Below are 23,242 nucleotides of genomic sequence, written 5' to 3'. Positions count from 1 at the left end.
AGTGTCTGAGCTCAGAAGCCTGGAGCAGGATGCCACTTTTCAACCTGGGCGCTCTATTTCTTCCTCTTTGACATTATTTTTGCTTTTTTTTTTTATTCTTCCCTCTCTCTGGATCTTACGTCCGTCCCTTAACCCGCAGTATTATTATACTCCTCTTTTTATCTATCTCTTTTGCTCATAATCTCGCTGCAGCTAGGATAAAACGTACGCCTTGTACACTTATACACAGGAACCGTGTGAAAAATCAACATTATATATGTGTAAGACCGATAAGAGATTTTAACTCGCGTGATACCTTATAGTTTATGCGCGCACTCCATTAGCGTAACAGCGTTTATTATTTCATTTATGTAATTTTGTTTCTGCTCGAAAATCATCTAGTTGAAAATCAACGCGGGAATATCTCCGTATAGATGATGAGATGAGAAGAAGAATTCACATCCCAGCACGCGGAATACGTCGAAGCGAAAAGCAATTAGTCTAGATTTCGATACAGGCGAGGTTCTTTTGCCATAATCATCGGGCCGTCCGTATAAGTGACTTCCGGTAAAGGGTTGGGCGACTCTTGAAATTGGGTCAAGTGGCGCTCTTCCTTTTCCTTTCTTTTATGTTATATGTAATTATCTACATATATCGAATATGTTTTCGTATGTATATCGGAACCATGATCGGATATTTTCCAATAAAATTATTGAGAATGTAATAAAAGTATATTGCGGTGGTGCTCGTTGACCCCCCCACCCCTCAATTGCCATTTTCCTTATCATTTCATAAATATTTATATAATATTATGATGTGAAATACGGAATTGCAGGAGCAACTGCCGTTTATCCTTTTGTATTTCTGCTGATCATCTTGACCTCGGTTATTATTATATTATTATACCCAACTCACGATCTCTCCCTTGGGAACAAAGCTTCCGGACTCTTTCAACTGACCTTGGACTTGGAAAGATCAAGACCTCGTTGTGTAATTGCTGCCGTATAGAATTCTCCCTCTCTGCTTACTCTCTCTTTTTTCTTCTGCGTTCAATGGAGATGGCATAAGCTAATGGAGAGAATAAATGAAGAAATAATTGTAATAATCGGATTAATGAATTCAATTTGGCAAATCGGTGTTATAGTTATCGTATGCTGTGAAACTTTCTAATTACCGTTTAAATTATCTGGCGCCATGCGGTATGATGGTAATAATAAATAATTCATATTTTCCCGTTACGTTATAGGCATACCCTCCATTCTGCTTAGCGACGACTACCTGTATAAAGATAAATATACCGCTGGTGAAACGGCTCCAGTAGTTGCATAGACCTAAAGTTGTTGTTGCTCCTGCTGCTGTTGCTGCCGGTGGTTCAGTAGCTCATAAATTTGAACGACAACTCGCATAGGTATATATGCATAAATATTTAAAATCCTCCATTATAAAATCCGTTCCCACATTATTATATAACATGTATATCCTCGCTGTGCGAGCCAGATCCCAAGAGAATTGATTCGTTCAAAGTTTGGAAAATTAGAAAAGTATTTGATTTTGATAATTACTTTACTTTTTTCTCTTCGTCTTTTTCTCCTTTTTATTGCTCTTCTCCCTTTCAGATTTTTCGCCTCTGATGGAATCCAAGTAAATGTTTCTTCTCTGATAAGCCGCGTCGTTTCGAATTTTCCACGACTCCATTTTCTCGTTGAAAGTAGCGAAAAGGTTCGAATTCCGGCGTCGCTGTTCATCGAGAAGTTTGGCTTCATCTTCGATATGCGACGCTTGCGATTGTTCAAAATCTTTGAAATTTATCGCTCTTTGATTCCTCAACATCTCCTCATCATCTTCCGTTTTAACCCAGCGCTCCTCTTCTTCATCTTCCTTAGAAATATACGCCGTGATATTCAACTCGGGAAGCCGGGAACGGGTTTGAAATCCTGAAGGTTTCAAGGTACGGCGCTCTGAAGTACTCGGATATAGTTCCGGGGGCACTAAAGAACCGCGAGAATTTACTTCCGACAAAGTAAATTCACCGTATTCAGAAGACGTTAGATTTTCCTCGAGAAATTCATCGCGCAACGAACGACCCCGAAATAAACGTCCCGGTTCCGCATCCTCCCAAGATCTTTTTATCCCCAAAATCTCAAGCTCCCTGCGCTTGTCCTGTTCAACCTGACGAAAAAAAAGAAAAAGAATGGGAGTGATGTAAACCATAATTCTTCATGCGATGGAGTGGAGAAGAAAGAACGATTTCTCCTCTCACCTGAATTTTACCATCAGAATTATCCACCAGGACCTGCATCCTCCATGAGGGTGATTGTAATCCTGTGCGATTGACATTACCGTCAAAAATTTCCTGGGACATTCGTCCGGTTCCTTTATTTCTTGATAATCTTTTGGATTTTCCCGAAGAATTGGACGCCCTGGTATCGCTTCTTGTATCGTAAACTGTTCCTCTTATCCTCGCTTCGGTCGAAACGTTCCATTCGGCGCTGGTAAACGGCCAGGAATCTTTTGCGACGTAAGCACGGATGTAAAACTCAGCTTCATCTTTACCCTCCTCGGGGTCAGGAGCGACGGAGCTGGACCGACTTTCCCTCTCCCCTTCTTCGTTATTTTTCATCTCCATACCTTCTCCGAGCCACAAGCATGGCAAAGTGATAACTGAGCCACCGTTCGCCTCGCAGAGGACGTTCTCATCCCCGTCAACGACCTTTAATCCGATCCTGACGCCTTTATAGCTCAGAGAAAGCCTAATGGTCACGAGAGCGTGGATATTACTTGGTTTGATCCTGATTATCCACCGACCAAGAATATTGTTAAAGTTCGGTAGATAGTAATCAGATATTTCGAGTATCTGGAGAGCACCGGGTGGTCCGATGGGATGGAATTTCGGCGTTCCTTTAACAGTGCTAATTCGTAAATGCCAATGTACTTCCTTGAGCTTGGGAATGTCCATCGATCCGTAGGCAATCAAAGTGTATCCGTCTTTAACGAACGGAAATTTCAATGGCGTCGCGACGCTTTTAACTAATCGCGTGACCTCCCGCTTTGTGGAATTGTTAACCACCCTTACCACGAACCTCTGAAGATTTGTGACCAGATCAATAACCGCGTTGACTTTTTCATTCCGGGATGCAACGTTCAATTGGATCCTCACCAAGGGGATCCACTGCCGGAGGTAGACGTTTCGAGTCGTTCCTTTCCACTCATCGATATCAGCTATGGTATTCAAGTCCTTTAGGCAAGGGTAAAACGTCCCGAATTCGTCAAGGAGAATTCTTCTCAACAAAATTTGTGCAACTGATTCACGTTTAGAGTAGTTGAATAGTTCAAGGAATTTTCTCAGGCTTTGAATGACCTCGGAATGCCTTGGGTTTGAAGGTGAGTGTAGTCGTTTATAATTTCTAATCAACGCCATCCGAAAAAATGCTTGGATCTTGATCGCTGATTTTTCTAAGATCGAACCGGGCTGATCTGGATTCGCTTCTTCAAATCTGTCAGATTTTATTTTTCCCACCCCAATATTCGGGTCTATAAAAAGGACTCTGAGCGAATGGCAAATTTTAGCAGCCTCGGGGACCGAAAACGACTGTTTAGTCACACTGGCCAGTTCCTCGAGGAATGCGCTGTGGATCCTTTTCGGGATTTCTGTACCTTCGGGTAAGTAACTTCTATAAAACTCACGTAGTTTTTCGTTATATTCGGGCTTCCCAAAGGCCTCAATCACTTTACTCGTCGCATTGCTAACACATCTGATGAACCCGTTAAACCTTTCCGATTCCGAACACATGAGATCCTGCACCCTGAACTTGTCCCCCATTTGAAAAATTGTATTGGACGCTATCCTGAGAAAATACGAACTTTCAGCTCGGATGAATATACGGAATAGAAATCGCCCTTCTTCCGCTTCGAATAAAGTTGTTCCCTGGGTAGTGCAAGTTTTTATCAAAGCGACCGGATCCGCGTCGGATGACCTCTCGAAAAAATTGTGCCTCTCGATGATAACATAATCCGTATTCGAAGTGCGTAGTCCTCTTCCGGGAACCGTAGAAAATTCTACCAAAAAGAATTTCGGCTGGATTGAATCAGTGAGAAGATACAGAGGGGTGTTCTTGGCGGCGGTGATTTTGTGCTGCCACTTAAATGTCCTGACGAACGAACTTGGATTCGTTCCTTTAACATCCTTTGACCTTGAAGCAGTCAACGACGTTTCGGTAGCGGTTTGAAGTACGTCGGAGACTCTGGTATAGTACTCGAAATCCGAAGGCATGTAAAAAAGTGAAATTTCTTCCAAGCCCGGCTCCAACTGTTTGAAATCAACCCATTCAACCTCCTCAATTTCCGGACCTTGGAAAACGCTAACGACCTTCAAACGTCGGGTTTCTGACCCTAGGTAATGCTCTCCAGAAATTCCATGCCTCGACGCCCATTCGAACCACCGATAAAGTTTCCATCTAACTTCGGGTGGCGGGATCTGTTGAAATAATCGATGTTATAAATAAATCTGCTGTATAACCATTGTAGAATTGAATTATTAAATTAGAATTTACTCGGTTGGAATCGGTAAGTGTCCCACGGGATTCGGGAATATAAACAGGATATTTGCAACTCGGTGAATTCTCCAGAGGATCGACATCAGTGAGAGTCGCAAAGATCTCGACAAGAGGCTTTCCGGGATTAGCATTGTCTTCGGGATTCTCCGGGTTCTTGCAGGTGTACTTGCAAATCAGATCCCATTTTTCGTCCGGAGATAAGGATCTCGTATCCAAAGTTATGCCGAGCCATCCTGTATTGTTTTTTCTCACAATTATCCACAGTTGAGATTGACTCGCTAATCAAAATCTATACCACTGACCGGTGAGACACGAGACCAGAAACAAATCTGATATCTCTCTTTTCCCGATCCAGCTTAGCGCCGCCAGTTTGATGATCGCTTTGCTGAGTAACATGGGCCAAAGTTCGACGTTGTTATCGGTGCGTGGGAGTAACGGCGTGCCATTCTCATCGACAGGGATTAAATCGTCGACGATAAAACGTCGCCAAAATCCCATGAAGAACAGTCGCACGACATATTTCCCTGAATTTGAAGTTTCTCATTTTCAGACCCCTTAATTTTCAGCGAAGAACATTACCGTGAAGGTTTATAACCGGCCGATGACTGCCCGCCGATTTTCCCGCCTTATTCATCGAATAAATGTTCGACCAGCCTTTCCAAGGGCGAGAGGCACCCAGCCAAACGAACCCTGAGGATTCACCCTCGATTCGAAGACCCCTTCGACCCAGATATTCCAGGTTTCTCATCGTAGATATGAAACTCCTGACGAACTGTATGAAATTGAAAATTATGAGATACATCGATGAATGGAAAGAAAAAAAATACAAAGATTCATGCCTCGCTGTGCAAAATGTGTCGATTATTCTTCACGAAATCCGAAAAGCCATCATCGGGTGAAAAAAGGACAGCTGAATCGCTCTAAAAATTAAATGAAAAAAAAAAAAAAAAATTAATCAGGAAAAGTGGTAGGATACAGAATTGAACGAGTAGCACGGTATATGAAATATCGTACGGATGGACTTTTGAGCAAAGGTCCTCTGATCCAGTCCTGTGGTTCCAGAGACACTGGCATCCATCTTGTCTCTGGGTCCAGAAAGTGACCATCTGCACCTGAAATTCGACGATGGCGAAGGAAGATTCAGTAAACCCCCAATTCTTCTTTTCGTCTCTTACTTTTCAACGAATCCCATTTTTCGGCGTTTAATTCGGCATCGTTCCATTCGGGCCATGGAATTGGGACTGTCGATTCCGACTGATAATCGCTCGTAGATAATTCCCGCGTTTTTCTTGACTTTGTAGACATTTTCGAGGTTTGTAAGGAATCGATAACGGCATGTATTCCAATATGACAGATCGACGGACTGATTGTTTTGTTTCCACGCAAAAATAATTTTCATTTTTTTCTTAGCACTCCGAACTTGTACGTCAAATCATGAACGTATATTTTTCCCGGTCTTAAAACGCAGGGCGGAAATCCCTCGGTGTTTATCGCATTAGGATAATTTTGGGGGGAGAGAATCATACCGCCGTGTTTTTGGTATCTAATTCCATCTTTTCCGGCAGGAGAATCATCCTGTTTTTCTGTCGTTAGTAATCTGCTCTTCATACCGCTATTTATCTGATCACCACAAGCTCCCTGACAACAGTTGAAATGATCGATATCCGCACGGCTGGGTTGCAGGGATTTTGGATCCGGGATGTCATTTCCCGTATAAAACTGGATTCCTGGCTGATTTGAATAAACTTCCATGAAGCGTCCCGAGCCGGGGTGCAGGACTCTTCAAAAGTGAAATGTATAAAACAAAAATGACGATGCGATTCATTCGGATCATGAACATTGCAGGATGTATACCTTGCGTGAAATCTGTAACACCAAACGCTAGGTGAATCTATGCATAAATTATGATCGTATCCACCGCCTGGAACTCGGCAAAGTCTTTCGTTGGTCAGACAAGTTGGAAATCGTAGATCATAGATTGTAGATTTGACGGATCTGATAGCCCCGTTTGGGATGCCGTCTTTGAGGTCCATGAACGTCCATTTTTCAGCGTTTATCGTCACAACATGTTTTTTTAATTCCTTCGCTCCTGTGCCCTAAAAAATTTGATCTAGCGTGAAACATAATTGCCATTTCGAACGTTTTCAATCAAATTATATCGCAATACTAACGTGTCCAGCAAGATTGAAGAGACAACGTGCGGTAACGTTTACCGGGGTTGGTCTCGTAGACGTGGCCTGAATGTTTATATTGAGTTGATTCTCATCAGTCCACGAATATTTAACCTGCGTCAGTAACTTCGCGCCTGAATTATTGCTGAGATTGCTCATCACCTGAAGGACGAACGAGAGACCTTAGGGCTAATACGTATTGAACATCAATTTTTGTACCACTTGGTTTCCCAAAATGTAGGAATCCCAGTTACGGTCATCAAAACCGTGAGATCGATTTTTCGTGTCTTCCTCGAAGTTCTTCTGCTTTCTGAATTTGGAAAGCTGACCGTTAGAAGAGATGTGGTTTTCCACCCGTCCGCTAATGTTTCGAAATTGATTATTTTTATTTTTCAGGTATCCTGGAATTTAGAATGGAATTCGGAATCCAATGCGGTGTCTTGTAATAACCTCGTGAAAATTTCACTCATACACGCAACAGGTAATACCATTCATGGAATCATATCCAAGGACGACGTCGCCCAAAATTCCCTTGTCATTCGGAATTTTTACGGACTGTATACCAGCCCCCCAGGATATAAGACGAACCGAAGATTTTCCAGAATTGGTCATAGTGTATCTATGATGAATATGAACGAAAATTTTAACCGATATCTCTCGTGTTTACTCACCGTTTTATACCTTCTGACGATTTCATAACTCTGTCGAGTTGAATTAGAGCTGGAATGTTGTCTGGGGATAAGACCGAAGCCATCTTCTTGCACAAGGGTGTTTGCAGAGGACATTTGTAACGGACTTTGATGGCACCAGATTATCAGCGATACAATGTTTATAATAATTTTGAAGGTCCAATTAACGAGTATAAGTATTGTAAATTTGTAATATTTGTCGCATCGTTAAATATTATTTGACTTCATTCAGAATACTGTGAATTTTTCTCATTGATTCAAAGTTCTCCATAACGTTTTTTCAACTAAACTGAACTTAGCTGTTAGCAAGAGATTCGAATATTCAAACCGGCCGGCGACCTAATGGGAGCAGCACTGGCTTTACCCGAAGCGCATGCGTGATGATTGGGTTGCTAGAATGCAGGCACAAAACGCAATCGGTTTCTCCTCTACTCTTCTCCAAGTATATTTAAAAAAATCACAAGGTAAGGTATGGAAATACAATCAGGGAGTACGATTATTCAAAAAAACGCTTGTTTTAATGATACCAGGTGTGGCACACAACGCATAAATAGAGGACACCGGTCAATCGGGAGTAATGGGCTCAGTTTCTAGAGCGGAGCGATTTTTTGCTGGGTTTGTCGATTCTTCTGCAATCCCATTTGAAGCCTGTACACCTGGTATAACATTACATTTATCAGTCTCATTGCGTTGACGATCCTTCGTGCAAGGTTTTTCTTCGCCTTTGTTTTTCTGTTTCTCTCCCTTCGAATTTCCCTTACTCGGCTTATCGATTTCTTTAGACCACGAACAGCTCCTGCGATTTGGAGTTCTCGGCAGAGACCAAGAACTGCTACGAGATTTGCGCTTTGCTGATATGCTGCGAGACTTTGCTCTAGTAATTATAACTCGTGAGGATGATCTCCGTTTACGTTTTCGTTTAGTCGAACTCGTCCCAGAACGACTCCTCGAAGATCTCGAAGGCTTTTTAGATCTCGATCGCGATCTTGATCTCGATTTAGATCTTGTATAATTCGTAGCTCTTTTTCTCGAGCGAGATCTACTCCGACTTTTGCACTCATTTTTACTTCTACTTCTAGTTTGACTATGACTTTTTCCCCGGCTTCGAGATCTCCCGCGACTTCGATTCCGTCTCCTGCTTCTGCTTCTACTGCTTCGAGAATGAGATCTTGACCTCGAGTAAGATCTGGATCTGGATCTGGATCTGGATCTGGACCGGGACCTGGACCTGGACCTGGACCTAGACCTGGATCTGGATCTGGATCTAGACTTGGATCTTCTTCGGCTATGTGATCTTGACCTCGATCTCCCGTCCCAGTCGTTTTCCGCATCTAAATCGTGGTACTCGTGCCCGGTTAATTTTGCAAAATACTTGTAGTACTGATCGTTATATAAATGCGGATTGTAAGGCCGAGGTTGACGAAATTGACCATGCCAAGGTGCAAACCCCCTGCCTCTTCCACGTGGGAAACGTCCCCGAGGAGGACCTCTCGGCATGCCACGCATCATCGGAGGAAAAAACATAGGTGGTGCCGCCCCGTAGTACCAGGCAGGATCAAAACCTGGATAAATAACTGAATAGGGTGCTGAATCCACAGGAGGCGGACCTGCTGTTGAGAAAAACAAGATCATTGCTCTGGGGTGGGCGAACATTAAAGGTAGAGATGAGAATAAATGAAGAAATGATAGGCAAATAGTACCCGAAGACGAGGACGGAAGTTGAGTACGTCCAGAGTTAAGGACGCTTTTAATTTTCTTTTTGTCATCGTCCGAGTTGCTATCTGCGTCTTTATCGGAAGTGGATTTTTTTTCTTTTTTCTGTTTCTTCTGTAAGGTCAAAGAATTCATAAATAGGTTTTTTTTTTCGTATGACAAGTTGTGTTTCACTCTTTCGGATAAGTCGGTTACCTTTTTTTTCTTTTCCTTATCTTTCTCCTTCTTTACTTTTTTCTTCTTTGACTTTTTGCTCTTCTTGTCCTTCTTTTCCTTTTTTTTATCACCCTCAGATTCCGAGCTTTCAGAGTCCTTACTGTGTCCCTGTTTCTCTGACTTTTTTTCATCCTTTTTTGACTCGGCATCCAACTTTTTTATTTCTATCTCCTTCTGCTCTACTTTGACCTGAAAATAGCAAGAAATACGATTAAGATTCTACTACAGCGGCAGCGAATACTGCGAAATGCCAGGCATGCGACTCACCTTTAATCTATCAAAGAGTTCGTCGAGCAAACGAATACTCTCTAACTGTCTTTGAGCTTTGATGAGCTTCTTTTCCTCCCTTGCTATTTTCATAGAAACTTTATCTTCCTCCTGCTTACGAATAATCGTCAACGCTTTCCGTTTTCGTTTATCCTCCCTTTTCTGCCGTCTTAATTGTTTGGCACTAAGATCAGCTTCCTCTTTTTTCCTATTTATACAACAAATGCTGGGCAAAATTGGAATCGGATTCGAATTGCAATCAGAAGATAGTACAAACCTTTGTTCTTCTTTGCGGGCTTCAATGGCTTCTTGTTTTTTTCTGAGTTTTTCTGCCGCTAAACCATCTTGGGCAGCAACTCGCTTTCTCTCCAGCTCACGGTGAGCAACACTTGTGTCATTCATATGCTTAGTTTTGTCAAAATCAACCTTTGAGAAACGATCCATTGTAAATCAGAGGCTCAACGACTGGTGAAATCGAATGTCCGGCGGCACCCTACCTTTATCGTAGCTGTGAGATACTTGAGTGGCTCCTTCTTCAGGAGTTTCATTCCACGTAGGGCGTCCATGGCGTTGACAAAGTCCATGTACTCGATGTACTGAATATAAGCATCAAAGAAGAGGCCGTCCCCATAGCTAAACTTTTGAATATTTGTACCGAGTCTCATCCTTGACCTGTAGGGATCAGCTGCAGGGACATCAACCCGACGCAAAGTTCCCCATTTCTTAAATATTTTAGCGACTAGAGGCTCGCTGGGAACTTCGACACCCTCTTCTGCAAACCATTTGACAGGAAGACCCTGAACATGAATGGTATCTGGTCGCTCGCCAGGCTTCAATTCATTCATGTGTTTAGCATCTCTGAAGTAAGAGTCCCAGGAATGCCGGGTAGGAAAGTCATCTTTAGCCTCAGCAGCCCTGACTTTCAGGATATTGGGAAAGCCAGCAAGATTTAAACGTTGAGAATCCAGTCTGGCAAGGACTTGCTGCAATCGGCATCTGTCTTCCAGGTCCCCCTCCAGTCTTATGAATTCCAAAGTACTTTTTGTAACTTTCAAGGATGAAAACTCGTCGGGTCGAACCAGGACCCGAATCTTCTCCATTACCTCCCATGTTGATATTGTTTTTCCTGTTTATATTTTACCAATGCGCTGTAAAACCTGCCAACTCTAGGGAGATTATTTAGCATAACAACTAGAGAGAATAACTTTAATCCCAGCACAATGAAAAAGAGAACAAGTAGACGCGCATTTTGTATTAGACCACGGCGTTGATGCGTAGCTCGACTTAATATTTTACCTGGTATCTTCAGTTGAGGTAGGTTAACGGATACATTAATTTTGGCAATAGGTTTCAAATATAAGCCTCGTGGTGCGTACAACGGAACAACATCGCTCAGGTCCCTGCAGCTCCGAAACCCGTTTACAACCTCTCCGCCACCTCCGACGCGACTTTCCCCTGCCTTTTTAACATCCATATCTAACCTAGCTTATGCTATCAATTTCTATTTATCTACGTAAAATTCTTCAAAACCAAAAGGGCAGGTGATCAATTTTTACGTTAATCACTAGGCTAATTACTAATCGGTCAAAGTTGGCTACCGAGAGGTTGTGTTGGATGTTGGAGTTGCGTGACATCACGTATCGTTCTATAACTATTCTATGTACGTTTGTTATGCCAGAAATGGTTTTAGTAGATTTATATCTTCCAGTTGCGGATAATCGAGTTATTGTAACTACGACTCAAATCTTCTTTTGCTTCGATACTAATATTTCCTTTTCACTATTTGTTGGTTGTACTTTTCGTGCGATGGGAGCCGGCCATGACATGCACACGTCACTCGTCAATGTCATGTGCAGCGCCAGTCGCGGTGAGATCGAGCGTTGTCAGGCGCCGTTTGTACGCTCTCGTTCGGCGCCAAAAATTCTGTTCTGCCAAAACCCCAATGGTTACATCGGATGGTTATATTTCTAATTTTTTTATCTTGTAAGAAAATTGAATTCTCATCACCCTGGAGATCATGGTTTATTTTTGATTGGGTGAAAGTCTCGTTGAACAATAGTGGAAAAGAAAACGTGTTGGCATGATGGTGCACAAAACGGACGCCACTGATTCTGGGACTTTGTTATCCAAACCAGGAGACGAAAAGCCGGTCGTTTTCGAAAGGACGATCGTTGAATACAAGGATCTTTCTCAGAGATTTAAACACGGAAAAAAAGATTTCAGTAAACAATTCTGTCATATCTATTTCGCGAGATTACAAGCTCTGACTGAAGTGCTGATGGAAAAAGTGACTGAAAAATGGGGTTAGTCTTGCATGCTTATTTTGACTTAAATCAAAGAACGTTTTGGTTGAAAAAATCAATAAGTAGCTAGACCAAATCGATCGATTTTTTTACCAGGAGATTTGAAGGGGGGCAGGATCGCAGACCTCGACGGGACTCAAGGTGAACGGTCCGTCGTTATTGGCACCCTTTACAAGCACCAGCGGTTGAAGCCATCGATTCTGAGAGAATTTAGCGAGGAGTACCAACTGGCGCCGCCAGCTCCAAACATTAATTACTGCTCGGACGAGGACCTTTTATTTCTTGAAGATGAAATGCTGAGAATTAAACTGGTTGGAAATCATCTTAACATCGAACAGATGGTAACAGGCATTGTTTGTGGTTTACTGGGAATTTTACAAGATGATGGAACCTTTGATGTGAGATAACTTTTTTTTCGTTGGATCTATCCAGGTTATTAATTTTTTCAATTTTAATACCCTGCTCATTCTTCGCGGACCTTCCAGGTAGAAGACTGGTGTTTTCCAGGTTGTATTCCCAGAACCGTGATGCCTAGCTCTGCAACGAGTGGAAAGATATTGTTGCTATCTGGTTTGGATCTGACTAACAAAGCTGAGAGCATGTCAATGGTCCTACTGACCGAATGGATAAATGGAATGATCGGAGATCCAGCTATCCAGAAGGAAGAAGCCTCAATTGTTAGGGTCATTATCGCAGGTGAATTATTGCAACGCTTATTTATTAAGCTAGAATTCTGACCTATTTGAATATCTCGATCACTAGGTAACAGTATCAGAGGAAGTGGAGAGATTTATACCATCAACAGCCTATTGAGCGAAAAAGCAGAGGATGAAGAAGCTGCCAGAGAAACTGCATTGGCTGCGCAAAGATTTGACACTTTTTTGAAACGAATCGTCGAGTGCTGCTGCGTAACTTTGATGCCTGGAGAGTTCGATCCAACGAGTCACATGATTCCACAACAGCCACTGCATCCCTGCATGATCCCCGAGTCTACTAGGTAACTAATCTCCCTGCTTTCTCCAAGTGATTGATTTTTTTCAGTTTTTATTGTCCTTCTTAATTTTTTCCAGATTCAAGAGCCTGCAAGGGGCTACCAACCCTTGGATCGGTAGCCTTGGCTCCCGCATAGTTGCTGGCTCGAGTGGTCAACCAATTGACGATATAATGAAAGTGTCCGGTGTGGCTGAAATTTCCCCACTCGCTTGGCTTGAGAAGACTTTATCTTGGAGACACTATACCCCGACTTCCCCAGACACCCTTCCATCTTATCCGTATTATGAAAAAGACCCTTTTATCATGGAAGAATTTCCCGACATATACTTTGCCGGCAATATGGAAAAGTACGAGACGAAACTGTGGAAAGGTGATTTGAAAATACTATTAAGTCAATAGAATTTGAAAGAGATTATCCCGGTACCAATCGTAATGATTGTTCTCTGTGATTCAATCTTAGATGAAAATGGAGAGGTGACAAGACTGATTTGCATACCTCGCTTCTCACAGTCTGGGACAGCAGTGCTGGTAGATCTTGAGACTTTGGATACACAGCCAATTTCATTTGGCACAAGTTGATGTTCGTTGAGAATGGGTATCTCCTGAATATGTTTATTAAATTATCATTTTTTTTTTGTCTCTGTTATTAAATTTAATATTTAATAACTTGGACGTGTCTCAGCTGCATGCGATGTAAGTTATAATAATTTGTAAAAATATTTCTACGTTTCTTACGTCTGGCAAAATAATTTCGTGATTCTGCAAGCCCTTGGATAGGTTAGGTTTCCAATTTTTCCAATTTTTTACCATATATCATTTGCCAATGACTTAGAATACAGTCTCTGAATTACAATTCAATCACTATGATTATCGTCTCATCAAATATACATATCTGAAATTTCCATTTCTCTAAAGATATATTTATTCATCCATTTTGGATATTTTTTTCTCGATGCTTTAGGTATATGTAGATACAATATTGAATATCGTAATACTAATTTTTTCGAATTGATATATTATAGCATATTTAAGGAAGATGTAATAGATTTTAGTAGCTAAAATTTGTCTACGTTTTGGCAACATCTTTTTGCTAAAATCAGCCGACGAATAATATTTGAATATATTTTCTCTTTGCCAAATCTTATAATTCCTCTAAAAATATTTTATCTCATTACCCGGAGATATTCTTTGTCGGTAATTGATCTCAATACTGTTTCTTCAATCTTCATTTAAACTTTTTTGGCACATGTTTTAATATATGATCACTACATCATCACTGGTAGGCTACTGGGAAGATTAGTGAAAATTGCTCACTGATTATCGTTTTCATTGCCTCTTAACAGCTGTACTTGGAAATACTTTCCATTGTCTGACTAGAAGAGCAAGATATTGATATCTAATCAGTGTTGCTTCAACTAGTTTTGATCGATCCTACAACTATAAAATAATGCCAACAGAAATAATACCGTCGGTTAGACCGACGTGTAGCGAATCCCATTGAGTTTTTAAAATACGTGACACTTGTCCGAGTTATTTTCCCATGACAAATCAGGCCCGCTGTTCTCGTAAAAACTCTGTGCTTCGGGGCTCGAAGGTCTCGAAGATCCTGGAGAGTTTATATTTATGTGAACTGTTCGATTTGATACGGTTTCGCTGGGATCCTCTGGTATTTGCTGGTCCGAAGATTGTTCGTCATTCCTCATCGCGCATATCACATCTGTCAGCGCTACTATGTAATTCTTTGCCAATGTCAATGTTTCAATCTTGGATAAACGTCTTTCTTTACTTACATGCGGAATTACCTCCCTCAAGGACTGAAATTTATCATTACCGTTGTATTAATCCGTCATTATTTCATGCCCAAAATGTATTTTACGATTCAACAATACCTGAAACGCGTCGTTCAAGCTGTGCATTCTCATTCTTTCTCTTTCATTGCTCTCCAATCTTCTCAACGTTCTTTCTCTAGGTGTAGTCGTTCGAGAATTAGCTCTAGACGATTTAAAATTCAGTCTCTCCGTCCTCCTAGATCTCCTCCTTATAATTCTACCTCCCTTAGTAGAGCTGGATGCCCATTCTTCTTCCAGACTGTCCACGTTACCAGCCCCTGACTTCATTCTCGATTAAATCACTATCTTTGTAACAAATGAAAAATTTATTTCAAATCGTAATAACAAATCCTATAGGAAATGATTTTGATCCGAGTATCAAGACTATGAGTTTAGATCACAGGTAGATCGAAGTTTTGTATTGAAATGCACAAAGAACTCGCAATTGATGATGAATTATTCAAATAATGAAGAATTGATTCGTCAGCGATTGCAAAATTTTTTAATTTTATCACATCAAATGATATAAACTATCACAAAAAATCCGAACCGATTGTTATTAACACTGACACAATGAATATTGAAATTATATTGCGATGCAAGAATGTGAAACTGACAAAATTCGTACGTCAAAAAGAAGTAACACCTCCTGTTTTTCAGCGTCAAAATTTCAGTGAGACTGGTAGATTTTTGAATCGCAAAGTCTACCCGGAAACTTGTTGAGCCCCGTCGAGGCGACGACTGATGTCGCGACGTCGGGGTGCGGCCGGCGCCGTCTTTCACCCCCGCGATTATACGCACACATGTAAAAGGAGTATCACGCCCGCACCTACGGGGTGTTTCAACGAGACGATTCAGAACGTTCCCAAATAATGACGCGGATCATTTTGACGACCTATCACAATAAAATCATCAATTCACGGAGTTGAAAAGAAAATTCCCGCTTCCAAAAATCGGTGAAATTCCAACTTTAAATCCGAGAAATAGATTATTCTATTATCTTCGCTGGATACAAATAGGGATATATATGTAAGTATAATTTTCCATTACCTGCGTAGGCTAGTTTTTTACTGTAATTATTATTCGTAATCGGATTGTACTTGCTTTATTTGTTATCCGCCGTTTTATGGTCAATACTTTTACCCAGAAGTGGGAACATTTGAAATAGATCATACTTTCCGCATGTTCTCTATTTTTCGAGCACCCTATGTGTAGCGAAATATAAGGGTGGTTCGTAAAACGTTTAGGTGGCTACAGGTGGGCGAATGACGTCATTCGCCCACGCGGCTCCTTCATCTATCCATTATTGCGATAACACCGTTACCCGTTACCAGCACCCTACCTCATGTGGCGATTGTAGTGGCGCGCGCATTTTTTGGCCGCGCAAGCTCCCGTATGGAGTTGACGTACCTTTCCTATAGCGCCCATAACAAAACTTATTTAATAATAAATTAATCGAAAAACGGAATGGCATTAACGGATATTCTTTTCCACAGCTTCCTTGTTTATTTTCACCATTTAAATCATCACAGTATTCTAGAATATATAAATTATCTTTGCCCTCAGTAATACTCAAATATTGAGTAAAGCCTCGATGATAGCGCAGTCGTATGAAAATAAGATACCTTGAATTGTTTGCTATTTGACATCTTTACATTTACCGCAACATGCATCGCTTTGTTTTTCCAGTTCTGCTGGCTTGTGGTTCGGAGTCCAAGGACCCAAACTTGCGGAAGCGTAGAAATCCATTGGATACGGTTTCTCCGCGTCGAATTCGGCGAGCTTTAAAGCCACAGCCCCCTCGAAAGGCGTCAATAATGGCTTCTCAAATGCGGTACCCCAATCTATGCTGAGCCTTGGACATGCCACCTGAGATTCGAACGTAGATGATGTAAAAATGAAAACGAATAACACGCGCGTACGAACTATGTGAATAACGCACCTGCACAAAAGCGTCTACGTCTTCAAACAGTTTCAGTTTATCAGGAAATATTTCAGAGAGCAAAATGGTCACAGCTTGTTTATTCAGGGTCCTTAATCTGTTCTCAATAGTCCTGAAAACGGTCGGGTTTCCTTGCCGCCCTAGAGTTCCCAAGATCAATCCATACTTGTCTGCGCTCTTAGTTGTGTCTATTGCCTTTTGTCTCGTTTTCAGCATTGTCTCATGATCGTAGAATTCCTCGGTTAATTTTTTTTCATAAGGGTCGTAGCGATATGCTCTTAACTTAGGATTTGCAATCATTGCTGCCTCTAGGTGAAATCGGCCATCTCCGAGATAGACCACTGCATCTGCGCATCGTATTTGCGGCGCGGTGCATCCCAATACCTGAATAATGTTTGAATTTTTATTTATCCCAGAATGTATTTGAGCAGATTCTCACCTCCCCTGGACTCAGAGGTCTACTTTGTGGAACAGTGACGTCGTATCCAGCTTTTCTCATCTCAACGGCAACTGCTTGTAGCGTAGAGGCAAACTGGATCGTGCTGACTAATGCTATCTTTGTGATGACCGGTAGATTTTGTTGTAGAGATTCTATACAGTGCATCGCATCGATCTTTATGTCGACAAATATGTAGAGTACTTTTATTCCAGTTGTTTGGTCTACCGGAATTAAACAGGAGTGACCATAATGTAGCAGCAAATCGACGTTTAGAGCTTTGGCAGTGTAGTCGTCGATGCAACAGGCACCTAGAGAACGAATTGCTATGAAATCTCACCAACATGAGATTGAGCTAGAATGATTATGTACCATAAGTTACATCCCCCATTATGACTGTCTCTGCATCTGTGAATTCCTCTATTATGTCACATATTGTAGTAGCAAACAGCAAAAGCCCTTCAGGCATCTGAAGAGCGACTCGCTTTGACTTGAGCTCTTTTATCCTCCATATTGTCTTGTGAATTTCAAAGTTATAGTTTGTCGGGAGAGCTGCAATTGCTGCGTTGAGTAAAGGGTCATTTAGCTGCTCTTGAGGAATTTTGTTTATCCTGACAGGTGCTTTGAAAACTTTTCTCACTGGCTTTGCTTTAACCACAACAACTAATTCGCTCGACTCACTCATTATAGTCTATTTTTTTATGATTGGCAACAGAATTTGCGTTTATTTGTCTATAATTTTTTTATATCCTTTGGCTAATTTTATCTTTATCAGTCATTACATCGTTGATCAGCTGCACGTCCGCAAAACTCACTTTAAGGTTATTTTGATTGTGTGTGATTTTCAACACGAGCGTCCATCGATGTGACGGAAATTGAAATCTTTAGGCCGTATACTTATGTTATCGACCAGAGTGAGAGGTACCTTTACAATGTTCAGTCGGTAGCTAGAATCTGCAATATTCTTGGGTAGCTGCCGATTGGGATGCTAACTGAATTCGTTGGATGATAAGCTATAAAAAACAAACCAACGGGAATTGTAGTACAATTTTATGTCCATCTTACCGACCGACTATGAGACATCTTCAATTAACGGATACTAGATGACTAGATCCAGTGATGAAAATTCGATACTTTTTAAATATCAAAACGACGAGTTCACCGTCATTCCGGGAGTCATTTTCCTCTTAGGATATTCCCAGAAGTTCTTTGGGGTTTCCGGGTTCGTATATTTCAGTTATAAATGAAAAAAATCCACATGCAAATTAGGGCTCAAGAATTTCGGCTCGTTCTTATATTGTTATAGTTGAATCATAGATATATTCAACGTTGAATCATGGAAATAAATGGACCGGTCTACAGACTGACGTATTCCCCTTTAGGACTGCATCATTTGTTGCACAATACTTGTAAAAATTTGTAACATCGAGTCTCATTAGTGCCATACAAGTTAAGCCTATAGCCTATTATATTTATTTCGACAAACTCACCAGATGTAGGTATACTTCCACTGATTGTGAGCGCGAAAGAAATTATGTTTGTGGTTACTATCATTGCCGCATCCTATTGCATCGAAGTCCCGCATATATTGAAATATATTGCTTCAATATAATGCATTTTATTTCAATTCATTATATGTATTCTCTCGACTCATAATTGGGACATGCCTCAAATTTTCAGGAATAATACGTAAGTACGTTCAAAGTTTTCTACGAATACAAATTTGATGGATGCAAATATCGAGCGTCCAACAATCGAGACTACGTTGCGAAGTATTCTACACGTGGTGAAATTTTAAGGGTTCCAAAACTTTGGAAATTTTTCATTATTCCTATAAAAATGATATATTCTTCAATACCGTAGGTTCGCGACGTGATATTCAAGATTTTATAAGCTGCGAGGGAAATACCCCCGCCTCTGACGTCACAGGGCTCGACTACCTCTACGGGCGTTGAAATCTCCGCTCGACTGCGGCGATTCTATACGAGATCTCTACGCGGTACGAGTGTGAAAATAACAATCATACGAATGTCGCAAACTTTTCATTGAACTTCCATAATGCAGATCAACTGTGATATACATATGAGGGCTCAAATAGAGAAGATCGCGATTCACCTTTTCTGTGGAATTTCACGGTGATCCCCGCGCGGAAGGTCTCGCTGCAGCAAGGTATACATACATAAGTATATTTTCATCGTATGGCTGCGAAATAAAAGTAAGGAATGCATTCGCAGGTGATTCACAGCCTCTAATTGAGAATGTTGTGTGTATACATCGTGTACCTATAGGTGTACCTATGTAGTTCATTGTGTGTTGCAGTGGTGATAATCAACTTGCAGAGGCAACCTCTGCATCGCCGTTCCGCGGAAACTCGTCATTTCGGGTACATAGTTGGACTTTCACCATTTTGAATTTGGTTGAAACGCTTTCTGCGGGTAGGTAGTAACGCGTCGCGAAGACCCCCAAACTCTTCATTTTTAACGTTTCGCACCTGAAAGGGAAAAAAAAACGATAACCCTCCAAATGAGATCACCGTTTTTCCCGTCCTAAAATTGCCACGATGTCGAATTTCTCGGGACTGAAATTAATTTATATACCGTATAATTATCCCGCAGTTAAAATTTGGCATAGTTTGAAGGCTTACTAACCCGCGGGTCTGAACCTGATAAATATTTTACCGCAAATTTAGGGGCGCGAGGGAGGAAAGGGGGGCGAATGGGGTAAATTTTGAAAGTCTTTCACTTCGAGTGAAATTAATAGATATATTCGGAAAATTCTGTTCATGATTTTTCGTATTGCTATAATCATAACACATTATTATTTACGGTATTATATTTTTCAATGTTTCTTTTTTCTTTTGTACTTTTCATTTATTACATTATGTTTTTACTATAAAACAAGGTATAAAAAGCCAAGAGTGTTCTCGACAACTGGATTAATGACTCGAACGAATGATATAAAGATAAAAAAAGCAGCGATTTAAAAACTATATACAATATAAGGGCACTATAGCTTATCATACGAGATCAATTACATTGAGCATCCATCGTTTTTCTGTTTTTTTTTTGTTTGTTCCACTTATATAAATAAAACATTAGTATATATGGAAAATTTAATTAATATAATACTGAGCTGGTAACGATTTTGGTACCAGTAGAATAATCACAGATTCGTCTATAATATCTGATTCGTCAATATTTTCCGTTTTTTCTATTCTTGCGTGCCTATTTTCACATTTGCTGTACTATGTACATTTCATTGTGCGGGCATGTTTATATGTCTGCGAGCTTTCTAAGTGATATATAAAATAATTGCGCATTCATACGCTTCTCAAAAGAAATATACAAATATAAATAAATATAAATAAATAAATAACGAAAATTTCGGCAATAAATAATAAATGAGTGAATTAAATTAAATTGAACGAACAACAATTAGCATAATAAGACGTATTTCAGTTCACAGGCAGTTTTTTGCAGGTCTAATTTACAGGCCGTGTAGTATGCACAGTCCGTATCTTCGAACCTATTAATTATTAGTTACTAATTATTACTAGCGTTATGTCAATGAATAAATTAAAATAGTTTAAATGTGTAATAGTTATCAACGGCGCTTTTGATTCGATTGATTAATTGCAGTTTGTATACCTATGCAGCGATGCTGGTGATTCTCTTAATTTTGTTAACCGTACCGTAAATCGTTATATTAGCCACATTGTTGCGCTCCGCGGGTGACCATTTGACCGATAATTGTTTGTTGCAGGGTATTTCTACACCAGCTTTCATTCCTACGAGTGAGCAGAGCTCACCGTTGGCCGTTGATCTATCGAGATCCCGTTGATCTTCCGAGCTAGCAGCCTCCGATGATAAATATGTTCCTAATGGAGCACTCGTACCGATCTCACGTCGCAATCTTTCGATGAGCAACATGGAATTGTCATCTCCTGAGGAGAGAGGAGTCTCCGCAGATACGCCGGAGTCTTCGACCCGAAGGTCCGCCCTAATCTGGGCTCGATGTCCTTCGATTCGACGATCCTTGTCGATCGATGGCAGAGATCTACATTCGGCGTTGACGATCAGAGCGATGATCAGAGCGGTATGTATTATCGATCCGTTCACGCAGCCGCTCAATCCTCCCATATTTTTCCAAATCTATTCCGGTTAGAACAATTTCTTCGAGGAGAGAAATAAAACGCGTTCTTTCTCTCGTTATCGTCGCTGGTTCGAGTGGTCGTAATCCTTGCGTTCGAGCCGCACGAAACCGATCCTTTTGTGAGCTTTTCACTTTCTGACGTATACTTATGTGAAAGTAGCGTGTATACTTTTGTGAATTTGTATCTGTAGCTGCTGGTCAGTTAGCTTCTTACGATTTACTGTGATTCTAAAGCTTCCGCAGGTTGGGTTTTATCCTTTTCAATCCGTGGGAGGATAGTGATATCCCCTCCAGCGATACGGACGGGCGTGTGCCACGCGCGTGCAGCGGGCCCAAGACGAGTTTACTCCGCGTTCACCACCGTCGTCGAGTCACACCGTGGTACTCGATGTCCTGGAGATGGAATAACGCCTTCGCCGCTTTAAGACGTCACGATAGTATTATTTGTAAATTTATATTACGTCAATATAAATTTTTCGACCCATTTCCTCATACAGTTTATAAGTATACGAGGGTTTTGTAGAAAAATCGGTGCCGCAATGCAATATTATTTACATTGTTATCCTTATAGCTCTCGACGTCACTCGATTATAATCACTTCCGATTCGACTCGTCCATCTCATTCAACTCAAATTTCAGGACTTTGACTCGAGTCTCGACGCACTCCGTTCCGATCGCCAGGTATCGTCCGACCCGTGGCAACGGGTCCGCTATTTCGGACATGACCCGGAGCGATATAATCATGGAAACGTCTTGGACGGACACCAGACGCGCGTAACTTTTGCATACGCAAATGGGTGATAACGAGCACTTCCCGAGCTGACGACAGGAAGGAAATCCGCGACTATTCGCGTCTTCGCGGTTCTTAATTGAATTACTACGGTGTACGAGTCACGCGAATCGGATCTCGATATTGCGGTATACGCTCAGATCCGTGTTGCACATTTATTAAAAATTCCGAAGTAAACAAAATGCGGCATAATTCGAGCGTGACGATAATTACCGAACTGTCAACGTTAGATTTTCATGCGGCGCAGGTGCGATATTCGCGAATAAACATTGATTCCTGCACTCGTAGTCCGTCAAATTTATCCGGACATAATCCGCACGCGGTGTACGACCCCCTCCACCTGCCGTGTAGAGCGTGTGCCAAGCGCGTGCTGAAGACGTCATTATATATTATCCTGGATCACTTCGTCACGTCTACGTCACTATGTTTTCATTCGTAACGAGTGTGTGTATCCAGATATCACATTCGATGACGCTGTATAAACCATGAGGTTTGTTGGCCCGGTTTCTCCTCGTTGTCACATATCGCGGTTATTGCATGTCTAGTGTAATGGTAATAGTAATGGATGCCCGCGAAATTGAACAAACTGCATACCGCACGTGGAATGCGATAATTAATAGGTAAATAACACTCGACGATTGATCAATATTTTTTTTTTTTTATTTCTAGTTTGTACTTTGTGTATAACGTGCAGCGTATACGATCAGATTATATAGTATAAAAAACGAAAATATTTTCGTTGCGAATAAATTATAAATGTATAAATAAATAAATAACTGTGAACAATCGGAGAAATCGTGGCGAAGGTCGATAGCAGGTAAATTAGTACTGCGGCGCCCAGCTGAGGACGAGTCCGTTCCCTTCTTCGTTAAACGCGATCACCATCTTCGTTTCCAATCCTTTGCAAGATATTACTTCCCCCAGGGTAATATTCTTCACGGGGTTACACGCTCGCCAGGACACACCGTGATCGAATGGGTGTTGCTCCGTTATCGGCAGGATCACTTTCGTCTCCCTTGTGTTCTCGACACCATTCTCGATTCTGTTATTGCAGTCGCAATTACATTGCAATAAGTCATCGGCGAGAGCCTCGTCCTTGGATGCGTTGTTGAAGGGGAGGCTATCGACCAACCAAGTCGAGGCGACGAGGGTTGTTGCGATGATGTAAGATACCGTTAGTCCGTTCATGATTTCAGATTTTTATGATCG

At 41.2% G+C, this 23,242-nt stretch overlaps 5 protein-coding genes across 10 annotated transcripts; 1 reads left to right on the top strand and 4 right to left on the bottom strand.

Moving 5' to 3' along the window:
• Positions 1-5,036: 5,036 nt before the first annotated feature.
• LOC105688496 (galactose mutarotase-like) lies at positions 5,037-7,740 on the bottom strand. Its single transcript, XM_012404865.3, has 8 exons — positions 7,385-7,740; positions 7,192-7,322; positions 6,923-7,104; positions 6,704-6,865; positions 6,387-6,628; positions 5,708-6,312; positions 5,547-5,644; positions 5,037-5,452 (listed from the first exon to the last, which is right to left on the bottom strand). Exons 1-6 carry the CDS (start codon positions 7,486-7,488, stop codon positions 5,928-5,930), a joined length of 1,206 nt encoding a protein of 401 aa, XP_012260288.2. The 5' UTR covers positions 7,489-7,740; the 3' UTR covers positions 5,037-5,452; positions 5,547-5,644; positions 5,708-5,927.
• Positions 7,741-7,888: 148 nt separating this feature from the next.
• LOC105688536 (A-kinase anchor protein 17A-like) lies at positions 7,889-11,407 on the bottom strand. 4 transcript variants are annotated; one of them, XM_012404940.3, is made up of 8 exons: positions 11,187-11,404; positions 10,885-10,988; positions 10,086-10,754; positions 9,866-10,014; positions 9,589-9,796; positions 9,301-9,510; positions 9,093-9,219; positions 7,889-9,002 (listed from the first exon to the last, which is right to left on the bottom strand). In XM_012404940.3, exons 3-8 carry the CDS (start codon positions 10,686-10,688, stop codon positions 7,957-7,959), a joined length of 2,343 nt encoding a protein of 780 aa, XP_012260363.2. In that variant the 5' UTR covers positions 10,689-10,754; positions 10,885-10,988; positions 11,187-11,404; the 3' UTR covers positions 7,889-7,956. The 4 variants fall into 4 exon arrangements, with proteins under 4 accessions (XP_012260363.2, XP_012260362.2, XP_012260361.2 ...); XM_012404939.3 differs by having other exon boundaries at positions 7,889-8,999; positions 10,086-10,714; positions 10,885-11,407; XM_012404938.3 differs by having other exon boundaries at positions 10,086-10,714; positions 10,885-11,406.
• An 81-nt stretch (positions 11,408-11,488) lies between these two features.
• On the top strand, positions 11,489-14,028 carry LOC105688516 (DNA polymerase delta subunit 2). The gene is made up of 6 exons (XM_012404902.3): positions 11,489-11,891; positions 11,988-12,289; positions 12,377-12,587; positions 12,654-12,888; positions 12,962-13,254; positions 13,345-14,028. The coding sequence occupies exons 1-6, from the start codon at positions 11,669-11,671 to the stop codon at positions 13,461-13,463; spliced, it is 1,383 nt and encodes a 460-aa protein (XP_012260325.2). The 5' UTR covers positions 11,489-11,668; the 3' UTR covers positions 13,464-14,028.
• LOC105688518 (protein dimmed-like) lies at positions 13,511-16,056 on the bottom strand. 3 transcript variants are annotated; one of them, XM_012404905.3, is made up of 3 exons: positions 15,342-16,056; positions 14,774-15,019; positions 13,511-14,698 (listed from the first exon to the last, which is right to left on the bottom strand). In XM_012404905.3, the coding sequence occupies exons 2-3, from the start codon at positions 14,999-15,001 to the stop codon at positions 14,390-14,392; spliced, it is 537 nt and encodes a 178-aa protein (XP_012260328.1). In that variant the 5' UTR covers positions 15,002-15,019; positions 15,342-16,056; the 3' UTR covers positions 13,511-14,389. The 3 variants fall into 3 exon arrangements, with proteins under 3 accessions (XP_012260328.1, XP_048506809.1, XP_048506810.1); XM_048650852.1 differs by having other exon boundaries at positions 14,774-15,015; XM_048650853.1 differs by having other exon boundaries at positions 15,360-16,056.
• Positions 16,057-16,196: 140 nt separating this feature from the next.
• On the bottom strand, positions 16,197-17,966 carry LOC105688517 (2-(3-amino-3-carboxypropyl)histidine synthase subunit 1). The gene is made up of 4 exons (XM_012404903.3): positions 17,464-17,966; positions 17,095-17,402; positions 16,656-17,039; positions 16,197-16,582 (listed from the first exon to the last, which is right to left on the bottom strand). The coding sequence occupies exons 1-4, from the start codon at positions 17,774-17,776 to the stop codon at positions 16,352-16,354; spliced, it is 1,236 nt and encodes a 411-aa protein (XP_012260326.2). The 5' UTR covers positions 17,777-17,966; the 3' UTR covers positions 16,197-16,351.
• Positions 17,967-23,242: the final 5,276 nt, after the last annotated feature.

This window comes from Athalia rosae, chromosome 2 (assembly GCF_917208135.1).
Source record: "Athalia rosae chromosome 2, iyAthRosa1.1, whole genome shotgun sequence".
Classification (NCBI taxonomy): Eukaryota; Metazoa; Arthropoda; class Insecta; order Hymenoptera; family Athaliidae; genus Athalia; species Athalia rosae.
The sequence above is the reverse complement of the archived record's forward strand: the minus strand, read 5'-3'. Positions and strand labels throughout refer to the sequence as shown.